The 23,071-nt window shown below is 41.9% G+C and overlaps 1 protein-coding gene across 4 annotated transcripts; it reads left to right on the top strand.

The window, feature by feature from the left end:
- The first annotated feature begins 420 nt into the window (after nt 1-420).
- GABPB2 (GA binding protein transcription factor subunit beta 2) lies at nt 421-22,543 on the top strand. Of its 4 annotated transcripts, XM_070397088.1 has the most exons (11): nt 421-560; nt 1,274-1,492; nt 2,826-3,058; nt 4,758-4,897; nt 7,963-8,130; nt 8,659-8,853; nt 11,728-11,866; nt 16,819-16,935; nt 18,698-18,883; nt 20,993-21,126; nt 21,257-22,543. In XM_070397088.1, exons 4-11 carry the CDS (start codon nt 4,790-4,792, stop codon nt 21,554-21,556), a joined length of 1,347 nt encoding a protein of 448 aa, XP_070253189.1. In that variant the 5' UTR covers nt 421-560; nt 1,274-1,492; nt 2,826-3,058; nt 4,758-4,789; the 3' UTR covers nt 21,557-22,543. The 4 variants fall into 4 exon arrangements, with proteins under 4 accessions (XP_070253189.1, XP_070253190.1, XP_070253192.1 ...); XM_070397089.1 differs by lacking the exon at nt 2,826-3,058; XM_070397091.1 differs by lacking the exon at nt 16,819-16,935 and having other exon boundaries at nt 425-560.
- Nucleotides 22,544-23,071: the final 528 nt, after the last annotated feature.

Raw genomic sequence — 23,071 nt, 5'->3', positions numbered from 1 at the left:
AGTACGCAGGCCGACGCTCTGTCCACTGAGCCAAACCTGTCAGGGCATAGCTTGTATATTTTTTTTCTTTCAACTTTAAGGAAGAATGATTTGAGTAGCGTTTATACATGAAAATGATTAACTTCTGGTTGGAAAGGTAGGTAACCAGGGTGAAATCCACGTCGAACTATTTAGGGAGGAAGCTGTGACCGATCACTGCCTGCCCCCAGGCGGCCCACCTGTTTGAGGGGGTCATTCCAGGGGCCTCGGAAGGCAGGCACCGCGGCTCGCAGTCTGCTCTGCATCTCGTGCATCTCGGCCAGGTGCCCCAGACAACCAACAAGTGCACCCAAATGTCACCCGATTGCTTAAAACGCTCACTTAAAAAAACCACCACGCAACCATTTGTGCTCATTTCCAAGTCGTGTTTGGGTGCCGACTCCAGGGAAAGGCACGGAGCCAGACAGTATGATGTCAGCGGGAATGAAACAACTTAAAAAGGGCAGCCGGACATACGGCCATGGGCAGCGCCTGGGCGACGTGCTGCAAACACTGTCCGAGATGACATGAAGACGACCTAGGTAAGTCCAGGAAAGGGGGGGACACGCAGATCTGCCTCGCAGGCCAGGAAAAGCCAACCGTCCAAGTCAAAAGCCAAACCCTAATAGAGGATGGATGGGTCCGTGACGGGTCCTTTCCTCGTGGCGCCTGCTGGGCAGAGGAAGGCTACAATGTTTGGTAAGTGAGACGCCGGGATGGTTTGCAAACTCACGCTCCATCGTTTTCCAGCCCCCGCCCCCGCCCCCCAGAAATGCCTCCGTTACTGGTTTCCCTGTTCGCGCTGACAGCTGGGCTCCGGGTCCTTCCGCTCAGGCCGGGAGGGGAACTATGTCCGTCAGGCACCGGAGTTCGTTTCTCGCGCAAAGCCAGGCCGTCCCCCTCAGCCTGGCCCTCGGTGGGGACGCGGGAAGAAGGCTTCTCCATCCTTAACGCTGGCCTCCCAAGAAGCCAGCAAAGAGGAGCAGGACCGGCGCAGAATCGCTTTCCCTTTAGCGGTTCGCCTGGTTCTTGGCGCCAAAACAAGCCGCGGGCCCGTCCCCTGCCGGGTCTATGCGGCACGTAGGACACGCCATCGAAACCCTCCGCGTCGCCAAAGAGTCCCGCCGAGGATTTCCCCGCATACACGCTTTCCCACCGCCGAGAGCCTTCGGTGGAGAGCAAACGAGCCTCCGAGGTGCATCATCCTTCTGTTCGAATGGAAATGCAGGTTCCATCCTCGTTTTTTTCTTCACAGATCCCTCCGCCAGAAATTGTTTTCCGCAGTCTCCACTTCCGGGTCCGCCATTTTGTTGCCTCCATTTCTCCACGAGGGGGGTTAAAGGCCCCCAAAATATGCATAGGTGAAAAGGCCAAAAAGTAACCGTCACTGACAGGGAGTCTAAACGAGAGGAGGAGACGGCACCAAACTGGCGGGTTCGGCGAGAGCGCCACCGGCGGCGTCCCGGACGAGGAGGTGAGGGGGAAGAGAAGATGCGTGGACCGGGGGTGTCGGGGGGCTCGCGGGAGGGAGCCGTGGAAAGTTGCACCGCTTCCCGGCACAGCCCCGAACTTCCGGGCGCGGACGGAGCGGCGCCCCTTCGTCGGAGCGGGGGAACCTGGGGCCGGGGGACGCAGAGGAAGGGGATGCTGCCGGGAGGAAGGGGAGGGGACTGGGAGGAGGTGAAGGAGGGGGTGGGTGCAAGACCCGGGGCTGGGGAGCTGGACCGAGGGAAGCCCAGGCCGCCGAGGTGACCACTAGGGGGCAGCCCGGAGCCCGGGCCGGGCTGCTGCCTCCGCGGAGACCTGGGCTCCCGGGCTCTTCCCGAAAGACAGACCATTAGGAGAAAGCGGGGACTAAAGCCCGGCCCCAGCAATAGCCTGAAGGTTATCAGTGAGCACGCTAATCCGAACAGAGGGCTAAGAGCCCCGCCTCCGGTTCTTTTTTTTTCTTTTTCTTTTTTAAGAGAGAAAGGGCCCTGGCCGGTTTTGCTCAGTGGATGGAGCGTCGGCCTGTGGACTGAAGGGTCCCAGGTTCGATTCCGGTCAAGTGCATGGACCTTGGTTGCGGGCACATCCCCAGTAGGAGGTGTGCAGGAGGCAGCTGGCCGATGTTTCTCTCTCATCGATGTTCCTAACTCTCTATCCCTCTCCCGTCCTCTCTGCAAAAAATCAATAAAATATATTTTTTTAAAAAGAGGGAGAGAAATATCATTTTGTCGTTCCACTTCTTTATGCGTTCACCGCTTGCGGCTTGCATGTGCCCTGGGGACCAGCCTGCAGCCCTGGTGCCTGGGGAGGAGGCTCGGACCAGCTGAGCCTCAGCCTCCAGTTGCACAGTCGTTTGTACAGCTGGCTGCTCAGTGGGGACACGTGTGATAGAAAAAGGGAAAACCAAGAAGGTCAGACCGTGGTTTCCTCAGTGCCAGTTCTCCTTGCAGTTAGCTGTCTCTCTGCTCATAGCTGTACTTACGCCAACAAAGATCATCCCCACCCGATTTCTTATATCAACCAACGTAATTAGTCTCTAATTACTGGCTAATAATAGAGTACTTTGTTGTCAAGAGCTCAAGCACTTCATTATTGAAACACGGTTATTGAAAGCTCTTTGTGTGTGTGTGTGTGTGTGTGTGTGTGTGTGTGTGTGTTTGGGAGGGGATGTGGGTGTTTTATGCATCTTCAAAGTCCTGAGAGTCAAGTTAGATCAAATTTTGTTTCTTCACTTTATATGTAGGGAAAGTGGAGATACATACAGTAAAGGGAGAATGTTTTCCCTTACATCTTTTTTCTTTCTTTTTTTTTTTTAACAGTGATTTTTAGAGAAAGAGGAAGGGAGAGGGCGAGAGAAACATCGATGAACATTGATGAACGTTGATGTGAGAGCGTAACATCAATCAGCTGGCTGCCTCCTGCACAACCCCCACAGGGATGGAGCCCACAATCCGGGCATGTGCCCTTGAACTGGCAACCTCCCAGGACACTGGACGACGCCCAGCCAACTGAACCACACAGGACAGGGCTCTTAGATTACATCTTTTATCTGGTGGGTCCTGGGAGAATGGCACTTAGTCCCCACAAAATGCTGTTATTTTAAAAATACATTTTAGGCCGAAACCGGTTTGGCTCAGTGGATAGAGTGTCGGCCTGCGGACTGAAGGGTCCCAGGTTCGATTCCGGTCAAGGGCATGTACCTGGGTTGCGGGCACATCCCCAGTAGGAGATGTGCAGGAGGCAGCTGATCGATGTTTCTAACTCTCTATCTCTCTCCCTTCTTCTCTGTAAAAAATCAATAAAATATATTTAAAAAAATAAATAAATAAATAAATAAAAATAAAAATAAAAATACATTTTAGCCCTAGGTGGTTTGGCTCAGTGGATAGAGCGCTGGCTTGCAGACTGAAGGGTCTCAGTTAGATTCCGGTCAAGGGCACATGCCCAGGTTGGGGGCTAGATCCCCAGTGGGGGGCGTGCAGGAGGCAGCCGATCCATGATTCTCATCATTGATGTTTCTGTCTCTCTCTCCCTCTCCCTTCCTCTCTGAAATCAATAAAAATATATTTGAGGGTGGGGGAATAAGAAAAAAATTCTCATCAGAGCAGTGAGGATTTTTTTTTTTTTTTAAGAGAGAGTGGAAAGGATGGGGTAGGGAGGGAGAGAGAGAAAGGAGAGAGAAATGTTACATCAATTGGTTGCCTCACACGCGCCCCAACCAGGTGAGGGGATCAGACCGGCAACCCAGGTACATGCCCGTGACTGGAATTGGAACTGGCAACCCTCCAGTGTGCAGGCCGTTGCTCAAACCATTTGGCAACACCAGCCAGGGCAAGGTTTATATTTAATCGTGCGAAGTCCACACTTCTGAGTAGCTCTTTTAAACAATCAGCTCGGAGAACTGGGCTTCTCTCGTCCTGTGGCCCTTCTGTCACATGGTCCAGTCTTGGTGTGGCTTCTATAAATCCTTGGTTGTAAGACTTCTGTTCAGCTAGTCTTCAATTGGTTATTCAGGTTGATTGTTCTATAATTTTGTTGTAATTCCAATTTGGGCCTGGGAGGAAGTGAATGTAATTTCCACTTACTCCTCAGCCATCTTTTTCCCTCTCTTCCTACCCCTGTATGATTTTATAACATGCACTGGTCATTTGAAAAATATTGGTTCACCAGATTATGAAGATTATCCAAGTGTTGATGCATTTTATTACCCAGTATTGAAAAATTCACACTCATTAGTGTCACCATGAATTTCATCAAAAAGTTTGTAGTAAACTTCAACTCATGGTGGAGGTATATTTCCCCAAATTCTAATTTTTGCTTGAAAGCTGAAATTATAATTGATAATTGGCAATAAATACTGTCGTTTGTTTGCTTTGAAGTGGGAGGTTCACTCTGTTCATTTTTTAAAAAGTGTCTGCCATATACCTTGGCTTGTCTATTTGTCATTCTTTCCTGTGACATATTTCTACCCATGGTCATTTTAAAAGGATGAAATGCTGTTTTATTGATCCCTTAAACTAGAAAGGTCGTAATGTGATTGTTACATTTATTATCATCATCATCATTATTATTGTTCTGGAGATTGAAAGTGAGGGAAATGTTGTTTGGGACCTGAAATTTTTCCAAATATCTAATTGTTTGTGTTAGATGATGAAATGCCCTACCAGAGAGTCACCTTAAAAAGTATATTTAAGTACAAGAAGTCTTCTGAAACCATTTTACAGACAGCTCTCCTTATGTTTGAGTTACAGCTTCCTGAAAACTTCTGTTCCTATGCATAAAGATGTCTTTGGTGGACTTGGGGAAGAGATTGCTAGAAGCAGCAAGAAAAGGCCAAGATGATGAAGTGAGGACATTGATGGCAAATGGTGCCCCGTTCACCACCGACTGGGTAAGTTCTCTTGATTATTCCCAATGTGTGCTGTTACCAATCTTTTTCCTTTTAAAAAAAATTTTTTTATTGATTTGAGAGGGGGATGGGGAAACATCTTTGTTTTTCCACTTATTTACACATTCATCGGTTGATTCTTTTAAAAAAAATATATATTTTATTGATTTTTTTACAGAAAGGAGGAGAGAGGGATAGAGAGTTAGAAACATGGATGAGAGAGAAACATTGATCAGCTGCCTTCTGCACACCCCCTACTGGGGATGTGCCCACAACCAAGATACATGCCCTTGACTGGAATCGAACCAGGACCCTTCAGTCTGCAGGTCAAAGCTCTATCCACTGAGCCAAACCAGTTAGGGCCATTGGTTGATTCTTGTATGTCCCCTGACGGGATAGAACCAGAAACCTTGGCATATCAGAACGATGCTCTAACCAACTGAGCTACCTGGCCAGGACACCAATCTTTTTCTTAAAGGCTAAAAAGACTTTATTGATTTTTTTTTTAATTCACTTTCTGTCTTATTCTCCTCACAAAGTTTTATTTTCTTTCTCTCATCTAAATATGTGGTTTTCATTTTCTTTTAGTTTTCCAAATTGAAAGTGTCTCTTATGGATGTATAGATGGTAATTGTAAAGGTATTATATACTTGTGGTTTTCTATAATGCTTTTCAGAGTATTTTCCAAAAGTTTAACTCTCCCTGTAGTGTACTTGGGTTATAGGCTTCTGTAATTAGCTAGAAATTAAACAAAATCAGTATAATAAAAGTACATTTTGTCCTGATTAATAAGAAATAGTCTAGCCCAGTCGGTGTGGTTCGGTGGTTGAGCATCAACCTATGAACCAGGAGGTCTCAGAGCACATGCCTGGGTTGCAGGCTCGATCCTCGCGGGGGAGGGCGGGGTACGGTGCAGGAGACTGCTGATCAGTGATCTCTCTCGTCATTGATGTTTCCATTTCTCTCTTCCTCTCCCTTTCTCTCTGAAATCAATAAAAAAAAAAAAAAGGAAGATGTAATTTTATGATCCTAGACAGCCAGCTTGGAGAGCAGAATTTTAGAAGATCCAGGTTCAGATTATAACATGGGCTTCCTTAGCATCCATAGATTTTGTAAACATTGCCATATTTTAACAATGCAATGAGTGAGTGTCCTCTTTTCTGGAGTGGTTAATTTGTAACTTGAGACAGCAGGTTCTTTTTTTTTTTTTTTTCTTAATCCTCACCCTAGTATTGTTTCTTTATTGATGAGAGAGAGAGAGAGAGAGAGAGAGAGAGAGAGAGTGTGAGTCAGCGATGTGAGAGAGAAACATTGATTGGTTGCCCTCCTCAGGTGCCCTGAGCACACAACCCTGCAGTACACAGGAAGATGCTCTAACCAACTGAGCCACACTGTCCAGGACTGAGGACAGCAGGTTCTTAGCACTTCACTGAAAGGAAGAAAGGAAACCCATGAGATTAGCATTTTTATAAATAGGCCTGAAAAGAGCCATGTGAATTAAATCCAATCAGGCAGAGAGGCGAATATATGAAAAGCAAAGTATAAGTGAAGTAGGCTTAAAAATAAACCAGCATAAAGCAAAGACAGGAATAGGTTTCTGGCCAAAGTGGATGCTGGTAACTCTTACGAGATTTCCTTTGAGATGATATAGACTTGTTTATTGCTAAAACTTTTTAAAATATGTATTTTATTGATTTCAGAGAGGAAGGAAGGGGAAGAGAGAGATAGAAACACCCATGATGAGAGAGAATCATTGATCGGCTGCCTCCTGCAAGCCCCCCACTGGGGATCGAGCCCGAAACCCGGGCATGTGCCCTGATCGGGAATCAAACCAGTGACTCCTTGGTTCATAGGTTGATGCTCAACCACTGAGCCACGCCCAGCCGGGCTTGATTGCTAAATTTTTAAAAAATATATTTTATTGACTTCAGAGAGGAAGGGAGAGGGAGAGAGAGAAACATCAGTGATGAGCCCTAGCTGGTTTGGCTTAATGGATAGAGCATAGGCCTGGGGACTGAAGGGTCCCAGGTTTGATTCCAGTCAAGGGTGCATGCCCAGGTTGCAGGCTCGATCCCCAGTAAGGGGTGTGCAGGCAGCAGCCGGTCAGTGATTCTCTCTCATCATTGATGTTTCTAGCTCTCTCACTCTTTCCCTTCCTCTCTGAAATCAATAAATACATATAAAAAAATAGAAAGAAACATCAATGAGAGAATTATCGATTTGCTGCCTCCTGCATGCCCAACACTGGGAATTGAGCTCAAAACCCAGGAATGTGCCCTGACCAGGAATCAAACCGTGACCACCTAGTTAATAGATTGATGCTCAACTGCTGAGCCTCGCTGGCCGGGCTTAGCTGCTAAATTTTTATTGCCTCTTAATCTCATTCGTCTTTTTGCCTTGCTTTACTGTGGTAACCGACTTCTGTTACAAGCAATTAAATTAGCACTCCAAGTTCTACATGCAACTTTCTAGTCTCTGCCATTTGCCTAGAAATTGTTTTTGAACCTTTACCCCTGACTCAGAATCCTCTTGTCTGTCCATTTTTAAAAAAAAATATATTTTATTGATTTTTTTACAGAGAGGAAGGGAGAGAGATAGAGAGCCAGAAACATCGATGAGAGAGAAACATCCATCAGCTGCCTCCTGCACGCCCCCTACTGGGGATGTGCCCGCAACCCAGGTACATGCCCCTGATTGGAATCGAACCTGGGACCCTTCAGTCCGCAGGCTGACGCTCCATCCACTGAGCCAAACCGGTTTCGGCTTGCCTGTCCATTTATTTTATCTCCTAAGCCCTGTTTAAAATCATGTCCTTTAGGGAATCTTACATGATAAATCCATCTGACTTAAATCCATTCTATTTATCACTTATTTAATTGATGGTATGTTTATTCCCCTATTAGTATATTAACTTTTTAATTCATTTATTCAGTCCTGTCTACCCAACCTGATACTCTCTTTCCATGGGCAGGAACCATAAAACTCACCTCTTGTTCATTTGTATCTCTCCAGTAATGATCTAGGAGTCTGCACGTAGTTGATATTCAATGAGTATTATTTTCCCACAGCTTGGAACGTCACCCCTCCACCTTGCAGCCCAGTATGGTCATTATTCCACAGCAGAAGTGCTCCTTCGAGCAGGCGTTAGCAGGGATGCCCGAACCAAAGTGGACAGGACTCCTTTGCACATGGCTGCAGCTGATGGACATGCACACATCGTGGAACTGCTTGTTAGGGTAAAGCAAGAATAGTGGCGGGTCTGTATGGTAAAAAGGACACCTACCTTCCTTTCTTAAACTAGTGGCAGGGAACTAGGTTGGGAAAGATCAAGTTGAGGACAGTTTATAGCATTGAATTGTCTCTCTTTCAAGAGTAATCATGACTATGAGAATTTTGTATTCTAATCTTTTGAAAGCTAAACAGACTTTGTTGGTTTTTCTTCATTCCCTTTCTGCAGGTGTTCTCTGCACTTATGCCTGTTTTTTTCAAACACTCGGCTCTGTTAATAAATGCAACAAAAATCTGTTCTTTTCCTTTTCCTTTCCTTTCTATTATAATTTCCCAGTGATGTCCTTAGAAGACCCACTCGTGGAAGGCAGTATGTCTGTCAGCATCAGGATAATTTGAGAAATGTTTTTCCTTTTGATATTTCTTAAAGGTGACCTAAATTTGAATATGTGTAACCTATGGAAAGTCTCTGCATTGGTGATGGGATCTTGCACCTGTGCTGTTGTAACCAGTGAAACATTACTTTTCTATGACAGAATGGGGCAGATGTGAATGCCAAGGATATGCTGAAGATGACAGCTTTGCATTGGGCCACAGAATACCACCATCGAGATGTTGTAGAGCTGCTTATCAAATATGGAGCTGATGTCCATGCTTTCAGCAAGTTTGATAAATCTGCCTTTGACATAGCCCTGGAGAAGAACAATGCTGAGATTCTGGTCATCCTCCAGGTCTGTATTTTGTTTTTAATCCCCAGAGTATACTTGAATGAAGTTAAGGATTTATTATGGGAGCTGAATCAAAACAGAATTTTCCCTATTGTATCAAAGAAGTACTTCTAACATGTTTTAGTCTTGTGATTCAGTGTCATTAGTATATTTAAATATATATATTCTATAAAGCATTGAATTATTTATGGAGATTAAATAACAGTGTTGGCGGCCAATACAAAAACTAGATTTACTTGGCTTTAGAATGATTGTTTTTCTCCATGAAAATTTTTCTTTCTCATTAAACTTGACTTGGGACTATATTAAAAGCCTCTTTATGTTTTCTAAATGTACATCAACGGATGTGAGAGTACATAGCTCTGAAGCCCATCAAGTCATCTCAGAATTAAAGGAAGCCATCTCAGAATGAAAAGTTAGCTGCCCGGCCAGAGTAGCTCAGTTGGTTGAGCGTTGCCCGTGCACCAAAAAGTTGCCAGTTTGATTCCCAGTCAAGGACACATGCCTGGGTTGCAGGTTCAATCCCCAGTCAGGTCATGTACGGAAGGCAACTGATTGATGTTCCTCCCTTACATTGATGATTTTCTCTCTCTCCTCCCTCTCCCTCTCCCTCTCCCTCTTTCCTTCCCTCTCTCTAAGCATGTCCTTGGATGAGGGTAAAAAAAAAAGTTACCTGTGATGGTTCTACCCATTAATTTCTTAAACCAGCACTTGTATATCAGGAAACAACAGGATTAGGAATATAAAGATTAAGAGGACACGGCTCTGCCCTTGGAGTGTTTAGCATGATGAAGGTTAGACAAGAAATAAAGCATTACAATACTCTGGTGATAAACAGATATCTACCAACTACTTTTTAAAATATATTTTTATTGATTTCAGAGAGGAAGGGAGAGGAAGAGAGAGAGAGAAACATCAATGATGAGAGGGAACCATTGATTGGCTGCCTCCTGCACGTTGGACCGAGCCCACAACCCAGGCTTGTGCCCTTGACCGGAATCGAACCTGGGACCCTTCAGTCTGCAGGCCGGCCGACACTCTATCCACTGAGCAAAACCGGCTAGGGCTCTACCAGCTATTACAGGAGCACAGAATAGGGAGTGTTAATGATGCTTAAAGCAAGAATTAAAGTGGATGTAGAATCTGAACTGAGTTTTGAGGGACAAGTGGGCAGAGAAGTGAGAAGATGATATTCTAGGCTAGAAAAATAGCAAATTAAAGACAGAAAGGTGGCCGAACCGGTTTGGCTCAGTGGATAGAGCGTCAGCCTGCGGACTCAAGGGTCCCAGGTTCGATTCCGGTCAAGGGCATGTACCTGGGTTGCGGGCACATCCCTACTGGGGGCTGTGCAGGAGGCAGCTGATCGATCTCTCTCATTGATGTTTCTAACTCTCTATCCCTCTCCCTTCTTCTCTGAAAAATTCAATAAAATATATTTAAAAAAAAAATAAAGACAAAAAGGTGTGAAATGACATGGAATATTCAGGAAAGAGTAAGTAGTTCTGTGACTACAGACTGGTCAAGGGAAGTGGAGTTTGGGAGCTAAAGCTTGAGAGTTTGGGAGCTGGGTTCTCTATGTAAGGGGTGTTATATGGCATACAAAGGAGTTTGGACTATTTTGGTAATGGGGACCCAATAGAATTTTTAGAATATAGGATTGATATTAGACTTTTTTTTTTAAGTGAGGGGGGTGGGAGAGAGAGAGAGAGAAAGAGAAATATCGATCAGTTGCCTCCCATATGCACTCTGACTGGGGATCAAACCACAACCTATATATGTGCCCTGACCAGGAATTGAACCCATTACCTCTGGTGCACAAGATCATGCTACAAGCAACTGAACTACACCAGCCATCTTAAAAATAAGATAATTATTTAGAGTGTGGCGAGATTGGCGAGAAGATTTAATGCTAAAGAACCATATAGTGACTTTCGTTTGGCCAGGCAAGAGCCAAGAGGGCTTGAGTTCAGGAATGATAGTGGAGGATGGAAGAAGGGGCATATTCAAGAAGGAATTTAACAGTGACCAGAGGATTGATAATCTGTTTTAAGCTGAAGCTCTTAGTCAAGGGGATAATTATATATGAAAACATAGATAGACATTTCTGCTGCATTTTCAGTGGCTTGTTTGTTTGTCGTTTCTTACAGATGGTTCCCTGTAAACTGGTTATGCTCTTCAACTTTCAATTCCTTGTTTAGAGACCTTTCATAATTGGGACTTTTTAAGTAGTGAACATGTTTGTTTGTAAAAAAAAAGCACACAAAACTGCTTCTGAAAGTAAAAAAAGAATAAAATAAAGATAAGTTTCTTTTCACTGAAATTATGCAGACATTCCTGGAAAGGAAAGTGCAGCATATGAAACTAGACTTTAAAATCTGGCACTCATTTACTTGCTTGTTATATATCCTCTGAGGAATTCTCCAGGGCAGAATGCAACAAGTTGTTGGACAAAACTCTGGAGAATATTCTTCTCCATAGATTCTCTGTAGGGATCTCCTGCTAGCACATTGACTTGTAGATAATTGATCATAGAATATTAGTGCTGGAAATTACTTTTTAGACCACCCCCCCTTATTTTCAAATAAAAATACAAGATCCAGGGAGGTTAAGTGAATTGTGTAGAAGGTTTTGCACATAATACACCTTGTTTTCTAAAGTAGATATAAGCTTGAGAAAGCAGCCTAACATTTCTGTTTTCCTTGTCAGAAAACAAAAAATAAACAGTGGTCTTAATGAGAACTCTGAGCTCCCTGGGACATTGTGTGCTAGAACTAGTTCTGCTTGATAGAGCATTGGGGGTGAGCATTGGCCCTTCAGCAACTGTGTAACTAAGGTTAATAAGTGTTCTGACTTTAAAATACCCACCTTGTTTTATAGGAAGCAATGCAGAATCAGGTGAATGCTAATCCCGAAAGAGCCAACCCTGTGACTGTGGCTGCCCCATTTATTTTCACGGCAGGAGAAGTTGTCAACCTCGCTAGCCTTGTTTCTTCAGCCAACACCAAAACAACCTCAGGTAATATTCTGATAACATGGCATTTATTTTAGACTTAAAATGAACAGAACCCCAGGTTTTCCTATGAGATGAATAGCCTCTCTGATACCCATGCCTTTATTAAAATCTTCCCAAAATAAAGGATTTATAATCAATTTTAAAGCTAATGTATTTATTCTTTCTGGGGGAGGGAAGATCATAGATAGGGGTTATACCTGAGTGCTTATTGTGTTAAAAGTAAAATATTCTACACATTAATCTGTTGAAGGGTTATACCTGACCCCAAAAATGAAAATAATAGGGGTGCTTCAATATAGTACTACTAAGGAAGATAGTTAAAATATTCATAATCCAAAACATGAACAAAAAAAGCAGAAGAAACATAAGTGGTTGTTGGAATGCTGATATAAAAGAGGTACATGTGATTATTTGAATAAAGTATAAGAGTCTTGATTTGTTCTTGAGAACATATATAACAACAAAATAACAAAACATTTGGTGTTGACCTTTTGAAACCTGTATATTTTTAACAGAAACATCTATTTAAAAAGGAAGAAAACTGGCCTTGTTTTCAGTATCTCTTCACAAATATTTGACAACAGAGACACTTGTGTCCTCATTTAAATAAGTTTTCCAGCTGACTCTTGTCTTTTTTTCGTTTCTGACTTTCATTTAAAAATAAGCAACTGTATTCCTACTTAAGTTTAATATCAAAGGAAGATGTTGAATAAAGTGTTATTACTGAGAGGCAGGATGGTAGAGCATATATACAATAAATATAGAATTGTGCAGTCAGATCTGCATTCAGATATTGATTTATTAATTAACTAGATGCTTCACTGTAAGAAAACTACTTACATAAGCCTTCTTTACATATAACATTGAGATATAATAATATCCACTTTATGAGGTTGTGAGACTTTGATATTTTGTATTTCAGGATCCATTTTATTTTTTATTTTACTTTATTTTTTAAAATATATTTTTATTTCAGAGAAGAAGGAAGAGGGAGAGAAAGAGGGAAACATCAATGATGAGAGAGAGTTATTGATTGGCTGCCTCCTGCACACTCCCCACTGGGGATCGAGCCTGCAACCTGGGCATGTGCCCTTGACTGGAATTGAACCTGGGACCCTTCAGTCCACAGGTCGACACTATCCACTGAGCCAAACCGACTAGAGCTATTTTATTTTTTATTTTATTTTTTTATTATTGATTTAAGAGAGGAAGGGAGAGGGAGAGAGAAACATCAATGATGAGAGAGAGTCATTGATTGACTGCCTCCTGCATGCCCCACACTGGGGATCGAGCCCGAAACCAGGGCACATGGCTTGATGGAGAATCAAACCATGACCTCCTAGTTCATAGGTCGTGGCTTAACCATTGAGCCACGCTGGCCTGCCAGTATCCATTTTATAGCAGGGCTTCAGTAATACCAGGAGCTAGTGGAAATTAACTTCTCAGTAAAGATTGACTATGTCCTGCCCACCAGGGGGCAGTAGTGACCTTCATTTTATAGCTCATCAACTTATTTAATATCATCTTGCTTTCAGCTACTAAATGATTAAAAGTATTTAGCTTAAATATACATATACATGTAATCAGAACATTCATAGCCTTTTGGATTTGTAGTGGTTAAGGCCACACTGATTAGAACAAGTGCTTTTACAATCCAAAAGTCTTTAGAAGCTAATAATGTTACATGTTCACAAACATGTGAAAAGAGCTAGAGTTGATCTTTAGTCTAACTACGGAAATTCTCCAGACCCTGATTTGGAATGATAAGCAAAATTGAAGACACTCGGGATAGAGATTCTTAGACTTGACTCCCATAGGCTTACATCAGGTTTATCGTGTTGCTTTTGACAAACTGCTCTTCTTTCTCTCTTCCATACGGTGACAATTGCAAATCGAAATTGCTAAACTATCGCATAATAAAGCTGATCTCTCTGATGTCATCTTAACCTTGAAGCAGTTCTAGCTAGCTCTCCCCTTTAGGGGACTGGCCTACTTGATGCTTAATCAGTACAGATAAAAGTTATTAGACATATTCAGGTTGTGTTATTCAACTGGGCTTAAGGATTTTCTTTACCTGAACAGTAGGTGGACTTCTTATTTCCCATCAACAAGTAATAGGTTCTTTTTCATCCAGTAATATTTTTAAGAATTAACTGATAGAGTCCTAGGAATATCATCCTGATAGATGTTTTTGATACCAAAATCCAGATGACAGCCCAACTGGAGATCACTGTTCAATTCCTGGTCAGGGCACATGCCCAGGTTGCAGGCTAGATCCCCAGTGGGGGTGTGCAGGAGGCAGCCGATCAATGATTCTCTCTCATCAGTGATGTTTCTATCTCTCTCTCCCTCTTCCTTCCTCTTTGAACTCCATAAAAATATATTTTAAAAAAATCCAGATTACAAAGTTTGCTTTCAATTTTCCATTTGTGACTAAAGTTATGAGTCATCATGAGTGCAGTGATTTAGGAGGGCAGACTAATTTAAACATTAATCATGGCAAAACAAAGTTATGAAGATGAATTTCCTGTTTCTGTAGAATCATAAGATGTACTCCAAAGTCAAATATAAATAGCTTTAAATTGGTTCATAAAGAGTACTAGCTCAGAATCTAATGAATTAGATTTTAATCAGGGCTCTGATATTTACTAGCTGCATGACCTTGGGCAAATTACTTAGTTTTTCTGGATCTAGTTTTCACTAACTTACTGAGATTGTCTAGCCTACCATAGCACACTCCCCTAAATCCTGGTCTGAAGAGTTTATTTATGTCACATTTTGAATAAGTAACAAGAATTGGTACTGATAATGCCATTTCTCTTCCAAAAACAACAGTATCCGTGCACATTTTACTTTATTTGATGTTGTGTCTTATATTGAGGAAAAGGAAACAATTAACATTATTAAACAATAAACTACTTTATTTTCCTAGAACTGCCTGAGATAAGTCTAAAGAGGTCATTTGCATTATTTCTTTTAGTGTCAGAACACTAAACCTGATTTTTCACAAGTATTCATTTTTATTGAATTAAAGGTAGACTACCACCCTGGCCTGGTGGCTCAGTTAGTTGGAGCGTCTTCCCACACACCAAAAGGTTACAGGTATGATTCCTGGTCAGGGTACATACCTAGGTTGTGGTTCTATCACCGGTACAGGAGGCAACCTATTGATGTTTCTCTCTCACATCCGTGTTTCTCTCTCTCTCTCTCTCCTTAAAGATCAATAAAAAACACATATCCTTGGGTGAGGATTTTTTTTCTTAAGGAGAGAGTGTACCCTTAGGTTGGAATAATCATATATAATGCTTTTCTCATGAAACAGTTCTATACAGCTATTCTGTAGTTGGGTGGCCAGTGTGTGTGTGTGTGTGGGGGGGTGTTTTAATTGTGGCCTTGTTTTTTGATTGCTAGTGACTTACTATCACATATAGTCCAACTTCCATGAATGTACATATATTTAAAAATCACTTGTACCTTATTTTTTTTCATTTGTTAGTTATTTTATATATATATATATACATATGTATATGTATATATATTTTTAATTCATTTCAGAGAGGAACGGGGAGGGAGAGAGAGAAACATCAATGATGAGAGAGAACCACTGATTGGCTGCCTCCTGCACGCCCCCTACTGGGGTTGGAGTACAACCCAGGCATGTGCCCTTGATCAAAATCGAACCCCGGACCCTTCAGGCCGCAGGCCAACGCTCTATCCACTGAGCCAAACCTGCTAGGGCTCATTTGTTAGTTTTTTGTTTTGATCACTTGTGTATATATATCAGAGAGGGGGAGAGAGAGAGAAACATCAATGATGAGAGAGAATCATCATCAGCTGTCTCCTGCACGCCCCCCACTGGGTTCATCAGTTGACATTCAATCACCAAGCCTCATCAGCCAGACCATTTGTTAGTTCTTATGCCAGCATTTGTTATGATAGGCTGAGTGATGAGAAAAGCATGAACTAAGCAGAAAAAATAGGGAAAAGGCTGGATCTTGCTCTGCAAGAAGTAATTAAATAGACAGGCTCCTTTCTGGAGGTCAAGCACTGTGTTCTGCTCAGACCATTTGGTTCCCTGAGTATTTTGGAGATATCATCACTATCTCTACCTTTAGCTCCACTCCCACAGTCTTCATCCAAAAGCTTTAAGATAGTTTGCAGCTATGAGTAGTATATAAGTATTCTACCTTTTAAAGGAAATTCTTCTAAAATTTATAAATATGTTAGATTACCTAGAGTAATCATATCGGAAGAAGATTCTTTACTCTGTGGGAAGATTTATTATAAAGAGCGTTATATAGGAGTTTCAAGTATTTTTAAATATTTTACAAATAACTGGTTGTTTTTTTTTAATTCTTCTATTTTGTTTGTTTATTTTTGTTAATCTTCACCCAAGGATATTTTTCCAATGATTTTTAGAGAGAGTGGAAGGGAGGGAGAGAGGCACAGAGAAATATACATGTGAGAGAGACACATTGATTGGCTGCCTCCCACACAAGTCCCGACCAGGGCCAGGGATTCAGCCTGCAACTGAGGTATGTGCCTTTGACTGGAATTGAACCTGGAGTCCTTCAGTCTGTATTTCAATGCTCTATCCACTGAGCCAAACTGGATAGGGCTTTAATGCTTTTTTTTTTTAAATTATGTTTTTATTGATTTTTAGAGAGAGAGGAAGGGAGAGGGATAGAGAGATAGAAACATCAGTGAGAGAAAAACATCATCAATTGGCTGCCTCCTGCACAGCCCCTACTGGGAATCAAGCCCACAACCCGGGCATGTGCCCTGACCCAGAATCAAACCATGATCTCCTGGTTCACGGATCAACACTGAACCACTGAGCCACACAGACCAAGCAAAAAGCTGAGGTTTTGATTTAATAAGGCATCTCAATCATTTTAGTTCATCTCAATTTTATTCTCTTTGCTGGACCTCATTTGCCTTTTTTACTGAAATAGGTGACCCCCATGCCTCCTCAACAGTACACTTCTCAAATTCTACCACCTCAGTGCTGGCCACCCTTGCAGCTCTTGCTGAGGCATCAGCTCCCCTCTCCAACTCACACAGAGTCACAGGTAGGTAAGGGATAGCTGCTGGTTGAATCACCATTTTTTCTTTTGTTCTTAAATCTCCAGCAGATTTCTTTTGCGTGAAATATTAAAGACTTATGGTTAGAGACAACTAGGAGAAAGGATGTAGTCATGGAGCATCAGAAAGAAAAATCACTAAGTGCTATAATCAGACAGCTGGATATTATCAGAGAATGACTAAGTTATTCCTTTGATGATTTTATTTATTTATTTTTTTGCAGTTTGAAGTTTGTTTTCTCTGACTCCAGTTGCTTCAGATTGAAATATCTTAGTCTTATATAAGCAGACTTTCTGGAAATACTCTATGTTATATTGTGACTGATGCTATCATAGAATGATTCAAAATAGCAGCCTAGGTATCTTGTATTATATTAAAGCATCAATATGCATGGGATGCTACCTCTCTCACTGTCACATCTCTGTATTGCAGGTTGGCTTGGGTTTTCTTCCCCTGGAGATGCTATTTTGGCATTTCCAACGGAATTGGGCAAATACATGCTACATAGTGCCCTTCTGATATTTAAAACAAAAAGGTTTCAAGTCAGTTAGTTAGAGATAGTGGTCTATTGGGAAAAGGCTGAGAGCTTCATGTAGGTAGAGGCAGACAGTTATAGGTATGGCTAAATAGTCATTTGGGAGTCTTTCTGGAACCCTCTACACGGAGTGCTCCATCCAAAATGAAAGCAGTTTGTTCTGATTTCTTTCTGCCATTGACATTTGGGTAGTGAGAACATTCTTCCAATCCTGTTTTTCCAGCTGGCAGGAATCAAAAAGATCTCTCCTCAGATGTGTATGGGTGAGCACCATGGCAGAAGGAGAACAATATATTAAATTTGTGCTTGTTTTCTTTGATCTTGAATAAATCCCCTTTTCAGGTCTCAGTTTCCTTGTTTCTAGCATGATGGTTAGATTAGATTATCTATCAAGGTCTTTCATCTATTATCATTTAACTGTTCTTGTTTCTAAGGGGTATGAATGCTCTATTTCCATTGAATTACATGAATATGTCTCCTATGGATAGTTCATACCCCACTTATTGTAAAGTTCTGCTTGTGATTCTTTAGATAGAAGAATTCCATTGTGGCAGGAGCTGTTTCCCCTAATACTTATTGAGGACATTGACTAAGCAACTGAAAATCTTGACTCAACATAACACATGTAAACTTCCTAGAAAGGTTCTGGTACATAGTAAGTAGTCAGTGCGCTCTGACTACTTAACATATTGTTAATTCACTATTAAATGTCTCTATTTCCGTCTAGAAATAGATTTACTCTAATTTATAGTTATTTTTCTAAGCTTTATAGAGTTAGACTTTCAAAATGCTTCCTGGGGAAAAAAAGTTTTAAGATCAAACATGTTGGGGAAACTTAGCATATCTTATCCCATATTGGAGAATCCTAGTGCTCATTAGCTTGTTGGGGTCTCTGATACTTCCACAAAACAAACAAAAAAGTCTAAGCATATTTAAACCAGAATTTTGAAATATATTAGTACATAGAACCCATCTTTAGTGAACGCTATTAACATCTCAATGAAGACATTTTAGAGAATATGTTTAATGCATTCTATATTTCTTTTCTCCTCTGACTTAGCATTGTCAGAGTTTGCTTTCCTGTACTGCTAAATCTAATGTGTGTTTTTTCTAGTTTTCCTATACTCAATATTACCAATCTCAAGGAGGCTGAAATTGCTATACTTAGGTTTTCTAAAAAGCTAAAATCTTAAATTTACTTTTGTTGTCTTTAGCTAATTCAGAGGAAATCATAGAAGGAAATTCTGTTGACTCATCAATCCAGCAAGTGGTGGGGAGTGGAGGCCAGAGGGTGATCACCATAGTGACCGACGGAGTGCCTCTGGGTAATATCCAAACTGCAATTCCTACTGGAGGCATTGGCCAGCCATTTATTGTAACTGTGCAAGATGGACAGCAAGGTGAGTTATCCCATTAGACAGTTGTTTATGAAAAGATATTTTAGCCCCAGTCAGTTTGGCTCAGTGGATAGAGTGTCAGTCTGTGGTTTGATTCCAGTCAAGGGCACATACCTTGGTTGCACGCTCCTCCCTTGCCTGAACCCTAGTCAGGGCTCATGCAGGAGGCAACCAATCAGTGTGTTTTTCTCACATTGCTATTTCTCTCTGTCTTTCCCTCTCTCTCCCACTCTCTAGAAATCAATGGAAAAAATATCCCCAGGTGAGGATTAAAAAAAGAAAGGTATTTTAGACACTCAATTCTCCTCTAAAAATGAGGTATTAAGGCAAGTAGTAGGAATGGGAGAATGCCAGATGCCAGATGGGGCAAAGAAGCTCCAAAAAAGAAACAGAAACCAGGCTGGCAAAGCGAATTTCTCTAATATATAATAAAATTTGTAAGTAAAAACCGTAATCTGGTAGAAAGAGCAAATGATATGAACCAGTAGATCACAGAAAGAAAATACTGATGGTTCTTAAAAATATGGAAATATGTTCAGCCTACTTCATTTGTATAAGAAATGCAAATAAATACTGCACTGAGATACCATTATAATAATATGCTGTCAAATGATGGTTGTTGGAGCCAATTCATCGCCATGAGGAATCCCCAACTTGGGATGCAGTGGAGAAGGAAACTTTATTCAGTGCAAACAACTCAGTGGTGATACTGCACGGCTCTGAAAACAGCACAACTGTGAAACAGCACGGCTCTGGAACAGCTCAGTTGTGAGGCAGCCCCCAGGACCAGCCCCCTCTTCAGCTAGGCATCTCTGATCTGCTCCACTCTGCGCCAGTCTGCTTTTCAGTGTTTCAGCTCTAGCCAGGGAATTGCAATCTTCAGTCTTCAGTAGAAAGGGCAAATGTGCTCCCCACCCAGAGGGGAGCTGAACTGGTGGTTGCCAGAGGGGAGCAGGATTGGGGGACTGGGTGAAAGAGGTAAAGGGACTAAGAAACGCAAATTGGTAGTTAGAAAATAGTCATGGGGATGCCCTGGTCAGTGTTGCTCAGGGATTGGAGCATCTGCCCGCAGACTGAAGGGTCCCAGGTTTGATTCTGGTCAAGGGCATGTACCTCATTTGCAGGCTCAATCTCCAGCCCCAGTCGGAACATGTGCAGGAGGCAACCAATCGATGCGTCTCTTTCATATTAATGTTTCTCTCTCTTTCTATCTCTCCCCCTCCCTTCCATTCTCACTAAAAATCAATGGAAAAGCCCTAGCTGGTTTGGCTCAGTGGATAGAGCGTCAGCCTGTGGACTGAAGGGTCCCGGGTTCAATTCCGGTCAAGGACACATGCCTGGTTGTGGGCTCGATCCCCAATAGGGGCGGGGGCAGGAGGCAGCTGATCAATGATACTCTCTCATCATTGATGTTTCCATCTCTCTCTCCCTCTCCCTTCCTCTCTGAAATCAATAAAAATATATATTAAAAAAAAAATCAATGGAAAAAATATCCTCAGATGAGGATTAACCAAAAAAAAAAAAAAAAAAAATTCTGCCCTAACCGGTTTGGCTCAGTGGATAGAGCATCAGCCTGCGGAATCAAGGGTCCCAGGTTCCATTCTGGTCAAGGGCATGTACCTTGGTTGCGGGCACATCCCCAGTAGGGAGTGTGTAGGAGGCAGCAGATCGATGTTTCTCTCCCATCGATGTTTCTAACTCTCTATCCCTCTCCCTTCCTCTCTGTAAAAAATCAATAAAATATATTTTAAAAAAAAAATTCTGTGAAGACATCAGGCCTTCTTTAGACAAGTTATTCCTACAGAATCATAAGCTAATTGGTCATAGTTCCTGACATCTTTATATAAGAGTCTCAGACCTGGGTCTTAACTGCATGGCTTCCAAACCTGTCCATCTTTACATTTCCTTTCAGAGACCTTCTTAGTGCCTCTCTAATCCTTTCTGTTTCTCTCTGCAGGGCCATGATTTACCTGCTGATTCTAAAAGGCAAAGGTGTATGAAAAATAAGATATCAGAGAATATATTTCAGTTTATTTTCTAATTTGAAACAAGCAAAACCTCTTTGTTTTACAATGTATTCATCACCTTCAATTGGTGTCCTTTGGCTTGTAGTTCTAACTGTACCTGCTGGTCAGGTTGCAGAGGAGACTATAATTGAAGAAGAAGAGGAAGAAGAAGTGGAGAAGTTGCCATTGACTAAGAAACCAAAGGTAGAAGAGATGACAGACAGTGTGGAGGAGAACAAGGTAATGTCTTTAGCAGTGTGGAGAGAAGAGAAGGGAAAGAATCAAAAGCCAAAACTTTTACCTTTTGTGTGCACTCTGGACACGGTGATCAGGAATTCTGAGCTGGTGCTGATGTGGTTTACTTTCACAGGAAGGCACTGAAAGAGAGATACTGCAGCAGCAGCTCCAGGAGGCCAATCGAAGAGCCCAGGAATACCGACACCAGCTCCTCAAGAAAGAGCAGGAGGCAGAACAGTACCGCCTCAAGCTGGAGGCCATGGCCCGACAACAGCCCAATGGAGTTGATTTCACCATGGTTGAAGAGGTGGCTGAGGTAGATGCTGTAGTGGTCACAGAGGGGGAGATGGAAGAGAGAGAGATGGAAGTGACTGGGGTGGGAGGGACCACAGAGCCTCATCATGGAGTTTCCATAGAAACTGTTTCATCTTAACGAACAAGGGCCACAGTTTGTACTACGTCCATTTTTTTCTCTTTTTAAAAGAAAATACAGAGGACAAACCTTGTTTAAAAATTAAGAATTTCCTTAAGAAGAAAACTATAGCAGGGTATAATGCTTGGGCTCAGGAAGGCTCTCTATGCAACTGGAAAAATCAAAGCCAAATTTAGGGAACACTTCTTTTGAGAGGCCAAAAAAATAAGGACCAAATTTCCCAGCTTACGTCATTGCTTTAAGCGTAGAGGTGAAAGAATGCTGCATGTTGTAGGTTGGTTGGTTGTTGCAATAACTGACTTTTTATCAAAAGATTTTACTTTCCGTTAAAAATTTTTTCTAAGATAACATTCCTAATATGGACCCACCCAGATCCTTTAATAGTTGCACCATCAAGTGACCTGAAAATTTGCCTTAGATTTATGATGTATGTCTGTTATAGAAGAAAACTAATTGGGAGGGAGGTTAGGAGCAAGCTTTGGGGAAGAGAAAGGAATATATTCCACTTCCAAAGGAGCAAGCGATCCCCACTATCCAGTTAATTTCACTGAAAAAAATTTGTGATTGCCTGACTAAATTTGCATCCATTGTGTGTCCATAGCTCAGCTGCCAGTTTAAGAAACGGAAATATAATTTTTTAAAACTGGAAAGAAAAGTCGTTTATGTGAAAAAGTGTATATAAATCCAAAATCCTCCAGGCTGCGCTTTCACAATGCTGCAAAGTGGCCAGAAAGAGGCTCCTCGGGGTTATGAAACAACCTGGTGTTGAGATACAAACTTTGCTCTGGCTGGACTTTACAAAATTGCAATCAGGATGATAGTCTGTTGTTAGAACTACTTGCTTCCAAACATTTATTTATGTAATATCAAGCTTTAATAGCAATTCTTTAATTTTATAAAATTTTGTTGAGTTTTCTAAATGTGCCTTTCTGTAGCGCTTACATGGTATCCTCTTCTATGCAATAAAGGAAGGGGGAGAGAGACGAATGTTGAAGATGTGTTGTTTTGTTGCCATTTGATTTGAGATGAGTAGATTGCCCTGTTTCCTTAAGGTAGGACCTTATGGAGAGCTTTGTGCCTTATAGCTGCTCATTGTGTGCTGTCAAAGGGAGTAAGAACTGTCAGTGCCTAGAGTAGGGAACCAAAGATTCTGGCGAGATACTTCATCGGCCTTACTCCCTTCTCGCCCACTATGCCTGCTCCCTTTGCCTAGACACTTTTGGAAAGTGTTTCATTGCTTGGATTCTTTGTGTGCCAACTTGGAGATTTTTCAAAAGAAAGTCAATATAGATGGAGAGAGAAAGGTGATGGAGAGGTTACATTACAGAGGAATTGGGCCCCCATCATTCTTGACTTGCTTGCTTGCTTGCTTTGTTGTAAATGACAAGAAGAAACCAGAGGGAGATGTGCCAAGTAAACATTTGAGTGACTGTTTAGAATATGGTTTTATTAGTGATCATAGGGAAAACATACATTTTTAATTTGGAATAAAACTTGACAGTTAATATGGTTCTC

Source organism: Myotis yumanensis, unplaced genomic scaffold (genome assembly GCF_028538775.1).
Source record: "Myotis yumanensis isolate MYYU_CA2020_CCGP unplaced genomic scaffold, mMyoYum1.0.hap1 SCAF_17, whole genome shotgun sequence".
Taxonomy (NCBI): Eukaryota; Metazoa; Chordata; class Mammalia; order Chiroptera; family Vespertilionidae; genus Myotis; species Myotis yumanensis.
Note: the sequence above shows the minus strand (reverse complement) of the source record. Positions and strands in the feature narration are given on the sequence as shown.

Coding starts and splice junctions, on each gene's coding strand:
- GABPB2 (XM_070397089.1), top strand. CDS start 4,790: ATGTCTTTGGTGGACTTGGGGAAGAGATTGCTAGAAGCAGCAAGAAAA. Junction 8,131..8,658: donor TCGTGGAACTGCTTGTTAGG/GTAAAGCAAGAA, acceptor TTTCTATGACAG/AATGGGGCAGATGTGAATGC. Junction 18,884..20,992: donor TGTGCAAGATGGACAGCAAG/GTGAGTTATCCC, acceptor TTTGGCTTGTAG/TTCTAACTGTACCTGCTGGT.